Source organism: Chiloscyllium plagiosum, chromosome 30 (assembly GCF_004010195.1).
Source record: "Chiloscyllium plagiosum isolate BGI_BamShark_2017 chromosome 30, ASM401019v2, whole genome shotgun sequence".
In the NCBI taxonomy this organism is placed as follows: domain Eukaryota; kingdom Metazoa; phylum Chordata; class Chondrichthyes; order Orectolobiformes; family Hemiscylliidae; genus Chiloscyllium; species Chiloscyllium plagiosum.
In genome coordinates this window covers 43,119,781-43,133,186 of record NC_057739.1, presented here as the reverse complement: position 1 = coordinate 43,133,186, position 13,406 = coordinate 43,119,781, and the positions used below count along the sequence as shown (strand labels likewise).

Genomic DNA, 13,406 nt, shown 5'->3' with positions numbered 1-13,406 from the left:
TGTGCAAATTGACTGCCACATTTCCAGCAGTGACTACATTCCAAAAACTTCCACGTTGGCTGCCTTGGACTTTGGGATTCCCTGTGTCATAGCATCATACAGCACAGGAGAGGCCCTTCGGCCCATTGAGACTGTTCTGACCTACATAGACGAATCTCACTTTCCAGTGCTTGGCTTAAGCCTTCAATGTCTTATTTCATGTGCTCACCCATTTACTTTTTAAAGATTGTGTGGTTTCCTGCATCTATTGCTCTCCCAACTCAGAGCTCAGATCCTCCACATTGTGAAGAACGCTATAGAAATGCACAAAGGAGTTTGAGGTGAGTCCTCTTCCACTAATGAGCTGGAAGTTTTAAATTATTAATCAACATCGATTTATATTTGAATTGTACAGATCCCAGGAAGAACAATATAAAGGTTTGCAATGTATCACATGCGGGTGGATAAAAAAAGTACATTTTGAGTGGTAACCATTTGCTCAAAGGTGGATGTACTCTCTGTGTTTAGATAACACGCTTATCTCCTTCTGAATAATTCATCGTGTGTGTGTGTGTGTGTGTGTGCGTGTGGAGGGACTTTGTGCCAGGGTGAGGCAGGACAGCACTGACCGGTACCAGACATCACCTTCCCCAGCTTTTAACCTCCAGCCCTCCCTCGGCCCCTGTTCTTGGCTGCCTCCTAGCTGGCCCTGGGGGTTTTTTCAAACATATCTATATGTTAAAACCTGTTTGCACACTGCTCTGCAAACACTAACTCTGTGACTTATTAATCCCATCGCATGGGCAGCACCAGCAGCTTCTTGGTTTTCCTCTTCCCTGCCTTGGTCACAGGAAACATTAAACCAGCTCAGGAGGGGCAGACAGACAGAGAGAGAAAAGCAGCGACAATGGGATCAGGTATTTCAGTTGTTTTGTTTGTTGCAAGATGTCTGGAACTTTGTAAATGTCAGTATTCATGTTGGTGTTTTTCATCTGTAAGTTTTTTTCTTTAGTCGGTTTCAGTAAAGTATTAATTACCAGGTTTACGTACTGATCAGGTACCTCACAGCATTGTGAAGCCATTCAATGTCCTTTCAATAGTTTTTCCCTCGGGGCGAGATAGACACTGGAGGAATTTAAAGCAAGGATATCATTGCTTAGAGATGGGCAAGAGGAATTCATTGTAAGTCTGCCGGTCTGCATGGGACTGAGCTATTAACCTCGAACTGGGTCAGCCTGTTATTGTGTCCTTTTCAGTTTGACACAAGAAACACAAGTGACAATTTTTTTATTTAACTGGGAGGAAGCCCAAGTCCTGAACTATCTCCCTCTGAAAACACTTTCCAAATCCTGTGACCGCTGTCATCTGGAAGTTTCCATCCCATGCAAGTTCCCCTCCATGCTACTCACCAGCTTCACTTAGAAATATTTCGCCATTCCTTCACCGTCGCTGGGTAAAAATCCTGGAATTCCCTCCCTCACAGCACTGTGGGCTGTTCCTACATAGACTGCAGCACAGAAGGAGGCCATTCGATCCATCTGATCACTGCTTGTCAACAAAGATCTGACCACACTAATTCCATTTTTCAACTCTGGACCCAAAGTCCTGGAGGCTATGGCAATGCAAATGAGTGTCTAAATGCTGCTTCAATGTTACGAGGGTTTCTGACTCAATCACCCTTTCAGGCAGCGGGTTCCAGACTCTCACTATCCTCTGAATGAAAAAGATTCTCTTCAGCCTTCCTCTTAGCCTTCTGCTTCCTTCCTTAAATCTATGTCCCTGGTTATTGGAGAGAGAGCCTTCCTATCTGTACCCCTAATAATCTGATGCACCTCTATCAGGTCCTCTCTGACCCTTTGCTACTCTGAGGAAAACAACCACAGCCTCTCTAACCTTTCTCCATAGCGTTAACCCTACTGTCCGGGCAGCATCCTGGGAAATCTGCACTGCACCCGCTCAGTACAATCACATCCATCCAATAATGTGTCATCGAGACATGGAGTCATACAGCACGGAAACAGACACTTTGGTCCAACCAGTCCATGCCAACCATAATTCCAAACTAAACTAGTCTCACCAGCCTGCTCCTCACCCATATCGCTCCAAACATTTCCTATTAATGTACTTCAATATATTGTCTTTTAAACGTCATACCTGCATCCACCACTTCCTCTGGCAGTTCATTCCACACACAAACCACTCTGTGGTAAAATAAATTGCCCCTCAAGTCTTTTTTTTTAAATATTTCTCTTCTCACTTTAAAAATATGCTTCCTCGACTTGAAATTCCCCCATCTGAGGGAAAAGGCACCTGCCATTTCCATTATCTATATCTCTCATTATTTTCTAAATCTCGATAAGGTCACCTCTCAATCTCCTATGCTCCAATGAGAAAGTTCCCAGCCTATCCAGCCTCTCCTTATAACTGAAATGCTCCATTGCTGGCACATCCTGGTAAACCTCTTCTGAACCCTCTCCAGTTTAATAATATATTTCTATAACACAGTGACCAGAACTGAGTACGGTATTCCAGACGAGGCCTCACCAATGTCCTGTACAACGTCAACATGACGTTCCTACTCCAATACTCAAAATCCAAACAATGAAGGCAGTGTGGTGACCAGAACTCCACACAGTATTCCAGTGGTAGCCTAACTTATACACACCTCCAACATGACCCCCACGCACTTGTATTCAATGAATCAGAGGTGTTGGTGTTGGACTGAGGTGGACGAAGTTAAAAATCACACAACGCCAGGTTATAGTCCAACAGGTTAATTTGAAAGTACTAGCTTTCGGAGCAGTGCTCCTTCATCAGGCAGCTAGTGGGGCAGGATCATATGACACAATGTTTGCTATAAATGTTTCCTATAAATTCTGTGTCATACGATCTTGCACCACTAGCTACCTGATAAAGGAACAGCGCTGTGAAAGCTAGTATTTCAATTAAACCTGTTGGACAAAACCTAGTGTTGTGTGATTTTATTTTTTAACCTTGTATTCAATGCCTTAGCTAATAAAAAGGCATGTATCCCATCTTCCTCCTTAACACCTTTTCTACCTGCCCTGTAGTGGTTCATGAAGGCAGCTCACCACCGCCTTTGAGGAACGTGGGGGTGGGGTTAAGATTTAGGGCTGGAACTGAATGGAACAGTTTGAAGGATTAGAGAAATCCAAACTCCCCATTGGTTTTCCGGAGTCTGTTGTGAGTTTTCCGCAATCTTTGATGCAATTCAATGAAATATTGTAAATTAATCTTTAATGTAAATCATTTGTGAGAGCGCTTTGGTATCACTAATGACATCTCTGCTTGCCCTTTTGGCCCGTTGTGTCTGTGTTAGCCCAAGTGTTTTGGTGCAAGAGTTCACCCGGTCCCATACCCTACCTCTTTATTCATGTCCCTGCAAACATTAACTCTTCAGCTATTGGTCCAACGGTCTTGCTTTCCTCCAGGCTCCCAGTGCTTTCCAGATCAGTGAGTGAAAACTCTCTGCCTTTGGGTTTTTGGGGAGATACCAGTAGTGAAGCTATGCTTGGCAGAGGGACAGAATCAGGGATGGTCAAGGTGCTGGAGATGGAGAAATGCATAGACCTTGGAGGATTGGATTGAAATTCTCTGATAGTCTTGTTTCTTTTAGTCTGATCTGGTGTTGCTCTGGGAGTGTATGGTTCATTGTTTTAGGCAGACCAACTGAATGTGTCGAAATAATTCATGGGATGTGGATGTCTCTGGCTGGGCACAACTTTTTTCACCCATCTCTTGAGTAGGTGATGGAGAGCTGTTGTCTTGAACCACTGCAGTTCCATGGTGATTGCTGAACTCTTAATTCCAGTCTTTGAATTAAGTTCAAACTCCAGCATCTGCCGTGGCAGGGTTTGAACCTGGATCCCCAGATATTTACCTGGGTTACTGGATTATTAGCCTAGAGATAAATCGGCTACGCTCTCACCTCCCCATACACTGGGATGTGCTAAAAGGTGCTACATAAATGTAAGTCCTGTTGCTCTTTCTAATAATCGCGGGTTCTTTTAGATACAACAGGGGGAGAGGACGGACTCCGAGATCAGGAGGGAACGAAAGACCGTCAGAACACAGAGGAGAGGACGTTGGAGATTGCAGATCAGACAGAGCGCACGCACTCAACTGAACTCCGAGAAGAGCCCCCAGACGTTCAGAGAAATGAAAATCCCTCGACAGAAAACACTGAAAGACACTATCAAGGTGTTAACCTTGTGCTTCAACCGAAAGGTACCAGTGACCAAACTGTGACCACACTGGGCTATACCAATCGAGCCTACATTGGGGAGCCTCCTCCCTATTCACCACCAGATCCAAAGAGCATTCACCTTCTTTACCCATCGTATGGAAGCTCCGTCCCTGGACAGTTACCTGTCAGGTACCAGCCTGGGGTACCAGAGCCATTCTTCTACCAGCATCAGCAACACCAGCCTGCACCCTGTCCTTTCACCATTGTAAGTGTCTTGATTTGTTTCAGGGTTTGGCGAGGGCAGAAGTTCATGATCCCAGCTGCCTCATTACAGGCTAGATTAGCAGGAGCTGGGAGAACACAGCAAGCCAGGCAGCATTCGGAGGGGGGAAAAGCCAGTGTTTCGGGTATAACCCTTGTCTAGGACTTCCTCCCCTCCTGATGCTGCCTGGCTTGCTGTGTTTGCCTAGCCTCCTGCCTGTCTACCTTGGATTGTAGCATCTGCAGGTTTATTTTTATCAAGATTAGAGTGGTACTAGAAAAACATAGCAGGTCAGGCAGCATCTGAGGAGCAGGAAAATCGACATTTTGGGCAAAAGCCCTTCATCAGGAATTCCTAATGAAGGGCTTTTGCCCGTAACATCGACTTTCCTGCTCCTCGGATGCTCCCTGACCTGCTGTGATGCTGCCTGACCTGCTGTGCATTTCCAGCACCACTCTAATCTCCAGCATCTGCAGTCCCCACTTCTGCCTCTTTCTTTTTGTCTCTAACCTCATTACAGGCAGCAGTTTTCTGTTTGTTTCTTGAGTTGAAACGTGTGGAGCTCGAAAAGCACAGCAGGTTTGTTTCTTGAGTTTGTTAAGCAAGTTTAAAGTTCTAAATTGGACGAAGGTCAATTTTGATGGCATTAGGCAAGAATTTTCCAAAGTTGATTCGGGAGCGAAAGGGACGGCTGGTAAATGGGAAACCTTCAAAAATGAGATAATGGAGTCCAGAGACAGTATGTTCCTGTTACAGTGAAAGGCAAGGCTATTGGTGTAGGGAATGCTGGATGACAAGAGAAATTGAGGTTATGGTCAAGAATAAGAAGGAAGCATACGTCCAGTATAGACAGCAGAGATCAAATGAATCCCTAGAAGAGTATAAAGGCAGTAGGAGTATACTTAAGAGGGATATCAGGAGGACAAAAAGGGGACATGAGATAGCTTTGGCAAATAGGGTTAAGGAGAATCCATGGGGATTCTACAAATACATTAAAGGCAGAGGTTCGTGATCACAGCTACATCATTACAGGCTAGACTAGCAGGAGAAAGAGAATAGGGCCCCTCAAAGATCAGCAAGACAGCCTATGTGTGGAATTATTGGTCAGTGTATTGACTATAGGAGTTGGAAGATGGGGAGATTCTAAATGAGTATTTTGCATCAGTGTTTACTGTGGAGAAGGACATGGAAGATACAGAATACAGGGAAATAGATGGTGACATCTTGAAAAATGCCCATATTACAGAGGACGTGGTGCTGGATGTCTTAAAACGCATAAAGGTGGCTAAATGTCCAGGACGTACCCTAGAACTCTGTGGGAAGTTAGGAAAGTGATTGCTGGGTCCCTTGCTGAGATATGTGTATCAGGTAAGGTGCCAGAAGACTGGCTAACGTGGTGCTACTATTTAAGAAAGGTGGTAAGGAAAAGCTAGGGAACTATAGACCAGTGAGCCTGATGTCGGTGGTGGTCAAGTTGTTGGAGGGAATCCTGAGGGAAAGGATGTACATGTATTTGGAAAGGCAAAGACTGATTATGGATAGTCAACGTGGCTTTGTATGTGGGAAATCATATCTCATGAACTTGATTGAGTTTTTTTGAAGAAGTAACAGAGGATTGATGAGGGTAGAGTAATGGACATGACCTAAATGGACTTCAAAGGCATTCAACAAAGTTCCCCATGGGAGTCTGGTTAGCAAGGTTAGATCTCATGGAATACAGAGAGAACTAGCCATTTGGATACAGAACTGGCTCAAAGGTAGAAGACAGAGGGTGGTGGTGGAGGATTGCTTTTCAGACTGGAGGTCTGTGACCAGTGGAGTGCCACAAGGATCGGTGCTGGGTCCATTACTTTTCATAATCAATGTAAATGATTTGGATGTGAGTGTAAAAGATATAGTTAGTAAGTTTGCAGATGACACCGAAATTGGGGGTGTAGTAGTCGCAGGTAGATAGCATAGTGAAGAAGGCGTTTGGTATGCTTTCCTTTATTGGTCAGAGTATTGAGTACAGGAGTTGAGAGGTCATGGTGCCTTTGTACAGGACATTGGTTAGGCCACTTTTGGATATTGCGTGCAAATCTGGTCTTCCTATCGGAAGGATGTTGTGAAACTTGAAAGAGTTCAGAAAAGATTTACAAAGATGTTGCTAGGATTGGAGGATTTGAGCTATAGGGAGAGGCTGAACAGGCTGGGACTGTTTTCCCTGGAGCATCAGAGGCTGAGGAGTGACCTTATATAGGTTTATAAAGTCATGAGAGACATGGATATGATAAATAGACAAGGTCTTTTCCCTGCGGTAGGGGAGTCCAGAACTAGAGGGCATAGATTTAGGCTGAGAGGGGAAAGATATCGAAGGGACATAAGGGGCAACTTTTTCACACAGAGGGTGTTGTGTGTATGGAATGAGCTGCCATAGGAAGTGGTGGAGGCTGGTACAATTGCAACATTTAAAAGGCATCTGGATGGGTATATGAATAGGAAGGGTTTAGAGGGATATGGGCCAGATGCTGGCAGGTGGAACTAGATTAATTTGGGATATCTGGGCAGTGTGGACAAGTTGGACCGAAGGGTCTGTTTCCACCCTGTACATCTCTATAACTCTAGAGACGAGGTGTCTGTTAATTACTTGAAGAAAGTGCAACAGCCTGGATAAGGTCCAAACTCTTCACTGATCCAGAGAGGTTGTTGTGTGTGATGGAGATGCTGGGAGGAGGGGAGTGGAGAGCCGTCGTTTTGAAGTGTTAGAATGTGGACATTGTTGTAACAGCCTTCGTTCTCTTGGGCTGATGGTGGGGAGCTCCTAGGCTTCCCTTAAGACGATGATGAGCCTTTCCCCTGGATTCTATCTCTCCGTCTCTCTCTCTCTCTCTATCACTCTCTCTCACTCTCACTTTGTTCCCCAGCCTCCCCTCCCCCCCTGCTATTGATGCATCTTATCTTGGCGGGGGTTGGGGGGTAGCCATCCCTGCTCTGTCTAAACTCTTTTGGTCTAAAACCATAGGCAGTTTTACCCATGATGCCTGGATGGTCCTTGTTCTCTTGCCCACCTCCACTTCCATTCCTTATTTTCAAAACTCATAATAGGGCAGGAGGAGGCCATTCAGCCCATCGAGTCTTCTGTGCTCTCCAATGAGACCTTGGCTGATCTGATAATCCTCAACCACACATTCTTACCTTTTCCCTGTTACCCTTGACCCCCTCACTGATTAAAAATCTGTCTCAGCCTTGAATATACTGAATGACCCAGCCTCGACAGCCCTCTGCGATTCAGACTTCCACAGATTCACTCTCCTCGAAGAGAACAGATTTATCCTCGTCTCTACCTTAAATGTGTGAGTCCATATTCAGACCTGATACCCTCTGCTCCTGCACTTTCCCACATAGGGAAATTACTTTTCCCCATTTCCCCTCTCAAGTCCCTTATAAATCTTGTCTGTTAGTGAGTTTTGAGAAGATTTGTAGCTCAGGTTGAGGTTCTGGATGTAGGATCTAAATCTTGTCTGTTTCAATAAGGTCGCCTGTCTTTCTTCTAAACTCTGATGAGTACCGGCCCAACCTACTCACCGTCTCCTCCACAAGACTGTCCCTCCATACCTGGCATCAGCCCAGTGAGTATCAGGGGAAAAGTGGGAACTGGCTGTTGAGTTGGGTGATCAGCAGGATCAGATTGAATGGGAGAGCAGGCTCAAAGGGTCGAATGGCCTACTCCTGCTCCTGTGTCAATGTATCTATGACCCTTCCCTGGCCTGCTGCCAGTATCTCTCCCTGGAGAAGGGGCTCATAACCCAGTGTTCCTGCTGAGTGCACTCCCATAAGTCTTGTTTATTTTCCAGCTCTCAGAGTGAACAGGATGCCTGACGTTACTCTATCTTTTTTTTCTGTGAGGGGGAGGGCAGGGATTAAATCAAAATCTCCAGTTTACCCCCCCCCCCATGACGTTACTCTATCTTTTTTTTCTGTGAGGGGGAGGGCAGGGATTAAATCAAAATCTCCAGTTTACCCTCCCCCCCCACTACCGCTATAACTCTTGTTTTTTTCTTCTTTTCTTTTTTTTAACCCCCACACTACCACCTAAGTGCGGTAGTGCTTATTATTTTTTTCCCCAGCACCCATGTTGTGTGTGTGCAGGTGTGAGACACAGTGAAAGACACAAGGTGCACGAATCTTTATTCAATTTCCACCACCAGGAAGATAGGAAAACACCCGGGTGGCCAGTGACAAACACTGCTCTTCACAAAAGGGCAATGCTGTGTGAATCAAAACGGTGAAGGGGAGGGCAGGGACTAAATCAAAATAGAGTTGGAGGGAGAAATGATGCACTCCACTCCCTGCGGCGCCCACCTCTCCCTGAACAACTCCAGGGTGTTGGTCTCCACGGACTCCACAGCGCCACAGAACAAGCAGTTGGGCTGGGAGTCCGTGAACCACCGCAATCTGCGGTTGCAGGGGACTGCTGCGTGCAGCACCCTCCACCCCAGATCCCCGAGAGAAAGGGGGAGGACTCCCGCGTAGAGAGCCCTCCACTGGGGATCCCCACCGCCCGGTGGCAAATGGGCACGCCAAGGCGTGTCCGGACGGTGGATGAGGGAGAAGAGGTGGACGGTGTGCAGCAGCAGTCTGTACAGGGCTCTCCTGTTCACCTCCCTAAACGAAACAAAGTTAAAATTTCGGAGGCGGCTCAGGTTGTGGGGCACAGGCTCCCGCGGGAAGTACGGGACCTTGGGGCCAATGTGAAATTCCGTCCGGGCTGGGGTGAGCTCGGACGGGATCCCACCGCACACCTGAGCGTCCTCCAACTGGTGCACTACGTCGGGTCCGAGCACCGCCGTTTTGGGGCGTCGGATGGCGGTGGCCACGTACTGGACGTCTACCGCTGCCCTGCCTGCTATGTCCTGCGGCAGCGTCCAGCCCAGGCCCCCGGCACCCAGCACGTCCCCGACCCTGGTCACCCTCGCCGCCACGGCCCTCCCCTCGACAGCCACTCGAACCCGCGAGTACGGAGGTGCGGATTCCTGAGCAACGGCTCCCTGACGACAGCCGCTACTCCAGCCGGAGGGTAGGCGCGACGCGATTCGACCATGTTCCAGACAGTGATCAGGTCCTGGTAAAAGACAGGCAGCGTCTTGAGGGCAACCTCCAAACCGTCACAGTCGACGAACAGGAGTTGCGTGTCTTAGTTGAGGTTACGCACCTGGCGGAAAAAATACGTCGCCCGTGTGCTCCACCTAGGAGGAGGCTCGACGTAAAGGTATCGCCGCAAGGTCTGAAGGCGGAACGTCGCGACCTGGGTGCGGGCGCACACCAGCGACTGAGCGCCCTCCTCAATAGGGAGACTCAGAACCTGCGCAGCGACCCAGTGCATCTTTTTGTCCCAGAAGAAGTCGACCAACGTTCTCTGGATGTCGGCGACAAAGCCAGGAGGAGGGACCAAAGTGACCAGCCGGTACCACAGCATGGCGGCAATAACTCTTGTTTACATTGTGGAAGGTTAGCTACCGCTGGATCACAGCTAAACGAGGCCTCATTCTATGCAAGAAATACTGAATCTGGGAATACCAAGCCAGCCCTTTTTAAAGGGGGAATCCTGATTTCCAGTAGACAGTGACTGAGCTTTCAGTGACCCTGGCAACTTTCGATTATCTCTTTCAGAGTTGAAATGACCTTCGTTATTTGTGATGAAGTCACTCATTCCAAATAGCGTCCCAACCAGTCCATGCTGATCCTAATTCCAAACTAAACTCGTCCCACCTGCCAGCTCCCGGCCCATATCCCTCCAAACCTTTCCTATTCATGTACCTATCCAAACTTCTTTTAAACGTTGTAACTGTACCATCATCCACCACTTCCTCAGGAAATTCATTCCACACGTGGGCCACCCTCTGTGTAAAACATTTGCCCCTCATGTCTTTATTAAATCTCTCTCCTCTCAACTTAAAAATGTAACTCCAAGTGTTGAAATCCCCCATTTTAGGGAAAAGATACCTACCATTAACTCTATCTCTGCTCCTCATTATTTTATAAGCTTTTATTGGATTGCCTCTCGATTTCCTACACTCGGTCATCTCAATAATGTTCATATGATCCCTACCCTGACTGGCTATGCCCTTCCCACTTGCCACGATGCCACCCTGGGTCTTGCTGTGATCTCACTCCTCGCTTTTCTTGGCCTGTCCCGACTTGTCATGATCTCACTCTTGATCTTCTCTGTAATCTCTGCTTAAGCCTCTTCCATTAAACAATCGCAATCAATATCTAACCATGATACCTGATCTGGCTGATCCTGAACTGACAGAACAGTACACACCAGCTCAGGAAGGCTGGTCAAGGTGCAGTGTTTTCATTACTGATAAATTCTGGCTGATTACTGAGCTGCAACTCCAGGCTATTGGGTATTAACTTCTTCAGAGATCCCACGGTCAGTATCTCAAAACCACTCAGGATACCCCACCCCCGGGTCCTGGTCTGGAATTCATCTCTTAACCCACACCTGAAAATGGATCAACTGGTCCAGTATTTGAGGGATTTTGCTGTGGCACATTGGGCTGCTGACGTCACAACAGCACGGTGGCTCAGTGGTTAGCACTGCTACCTCACAGCACCAGGGTCCCACGTTCGATTCTAGCCTTGGGCGACTGTCTGTGTGGAGTTTGCACATTCTCTTAGTGTCTGTGTGGGTTTCCACTGGGTGCTCCGGTTTCCTCCCACAATCCAAAGATGTGCAGATTAGGTGAATTGGCCGTGCTAAATTGCCAGTAGTGTTAGGTGCATTAGTGAGAGGGAAATGGGTCTGGATGGGTTACTCTTCGGAGGGTCGGTATGAACTTGTTGGGCCGAAGGGCCTGTTTCCATACTGTAAGTAATCTAATCTAATCTGCACTACACAACGTACATCATTGGCTCGGAAGTGCTTTGGGGCTTGCTGAGGTTGGGAGGGGGATGGCGCTAGAGAAATGCAGGTCTTGTTTTTATTCCCATCACATGGCATGTCGGGGCACTGCTGCTGGGTGCCTTAGACAATAACTTGCGCTCAAACCTATTTACCAAGTCAGATTATCGTAGTGCTGTTTCTGAGAGATTTCCGTGTGTAAAACTGAATTGTGGGCTTCATACATTACAACAAGGCTTGTATTTCAAAACAGCATTTCATTGCATCCTGTAACTGTTCATCGGCCGGAATAGGTTTTGGGGTGCTGAAAGGTGCTATACAAATACATGAGGGCTTTTGCCCGAAACGTCGATTTTGCCTGTCCTCGGATGCTGCCTGAATTGCTGTGCTCTTCAAGCACCACTAATCCAGAATCTGGTTTCCAGCATCTGCAGTCATTGTTTTTACCCTGCTATACAAATACAACTCATTCTTTCTTCCAAGGTTACCTCCCCTATGAATAAAATCAGAGCAAGTTCACTTGTAAGAGACTGTCCGAAGGTGAAAGTTTACAACAGTGGACTTCAAACTGAAGAGCTCAGTCCTGATTCTGTGACATTTGCTCTGAGTTAGTCTTGCTTTGTTGCCATGGGATTGGGAGGGAGGGAGGGAGGAGATAAATCCTGTATAAGCCAGTGGGTTTGATGATGAAAGTTCATTATGGATAAAACAGTAGATCCACACAGCCAGGGAAAGAGAGAGAGAGTGTGTGTGTGTGTAACCTTCTTGATTACAACTTGGCATGATCTCATTTCTTGCACGTTACAAATCAGTGTCTAACCTATAAATGTTCAACAATGCAATTTAAGTTTGATGTTTTGTTTTGCAGTCCAGCTGGTTTAAGATTGCCCTGTGGAACAGAACAGGTAATCTTAGGGATTAATGGGTCAAAGCTCCTGACTATCCTGGAGTTAAGTATTAATTCCAGCCCTTCAGTCCATCAGGTTGATACTGAGCTGTTCAGCTCCCTCAGTTCCACTCCCTCTGCTCTTCCCCCTTCACCCTACAAACTTCCCTTTTTAAATATCCAGGGAGGAGACATTGAGGACTGCAGTTGCTGGAGATGAGAGTTGAGAGAGTGTGGTGCTGGAAAAGCACAGCAGGTCGGGCAGCAACCGAGGAGCAGGAGAATCAATGATTCGGGCATAAACCCTGCATCAGGAATGAGGCCTCAGATGTTGCCTGACCTGCTGTGTTTTTCCAGCACCACACTCTCAACTTTTAAAATACTCAACCAAGTCCCTTTTCAAAATCCCCAGCAGTGCAGACCGGAATGGGCGCCAGCAGCGCAGACTCGTGGTGTCAACATTTGGGGCATGTTGAGGTTGGGACGGAGGGGCACTAGAGAAATGCAGGCCTTGCTTTTATTTCTGTCACACGGAGGTGAGTTTGGGCCCAGTATGGGATCCAGGGATTGGATAGTGTCGTGCGATGGCGAGATTTGGCAAGGGTGTTGGTGGAGGGGCTCAATGGTGATGGGGGTAAGATGACAAGGGTGATGGTGGAGGGGAGATGGCGAGAGTGATGGTGGAGGGGTGATGGCGAGGGTGATGGTGGAGGGGAGATGGCGAGAGTGATGGTGGAGGGGTGATGGCGAGGGTGATGGTGGAGGGGAGATGGCGAGAGTGATGGTGGAGGGGTGATGGCGAGGGTGATGGTGGAGGGGAGATGGCGAGAGTGATGGTGGAGGGGTGATGGCGAGGGTGATGGTGGAGGGGAGATGGCGAGAGTGATGGTGGAGGGGTGATGGCGAGGGTGATGGTGGAGGGGAGATGGCGAGAGTGATGGTGGAGGGGTGATGGCGAGGGTGATGGTGGAGGGGAGATGGCGAGAGTGATGGTGGAGGGGTGATGGCGAGGGTGATGGTGGAGGGGAGATGGCGAGAGTGATGGTGGAGGGGTGATGGCGAGGGTGATGGTGGAGGGGAGATGGCGAGAGTGATGGTGGAGGGGTGATGGCGAGGGTGATGGTGGAGGGGAGATGGCGAGAGTGATGGTGGAGGGGTGATGGCGATGGTGATGGTGGAGAGGAGA

At 47.8% G+C, this 13,406-nt stretch overlaps 1 protein-coding gene across 1 annotated transcript in view; it reads left to right on the top strand.

The window, feature by feature from the left end:
- Positions 1–599: 599 nt before the first annotated feature.
- Positions 600–13,406, top strand: part of LOC122564971 (proline rich transmembrane protein 1B) — an 18,263-nt gene continuing 5,456 nt past the window's right edge. The window contains exons 1-2 of the mRNA XM_043720541.1: positions 600–896; positions 4,012–4,451. Of these exons, the coding sequence (XP_043576476.1) occupies positions 779–896; positions 4,012–4,451 (558 nt within the window). The 5' untranslated portion in view covers positions 600–778. The remainder of the gene's footprint in view (positions 897–4,011; positions 4,452–13,406) is intronic.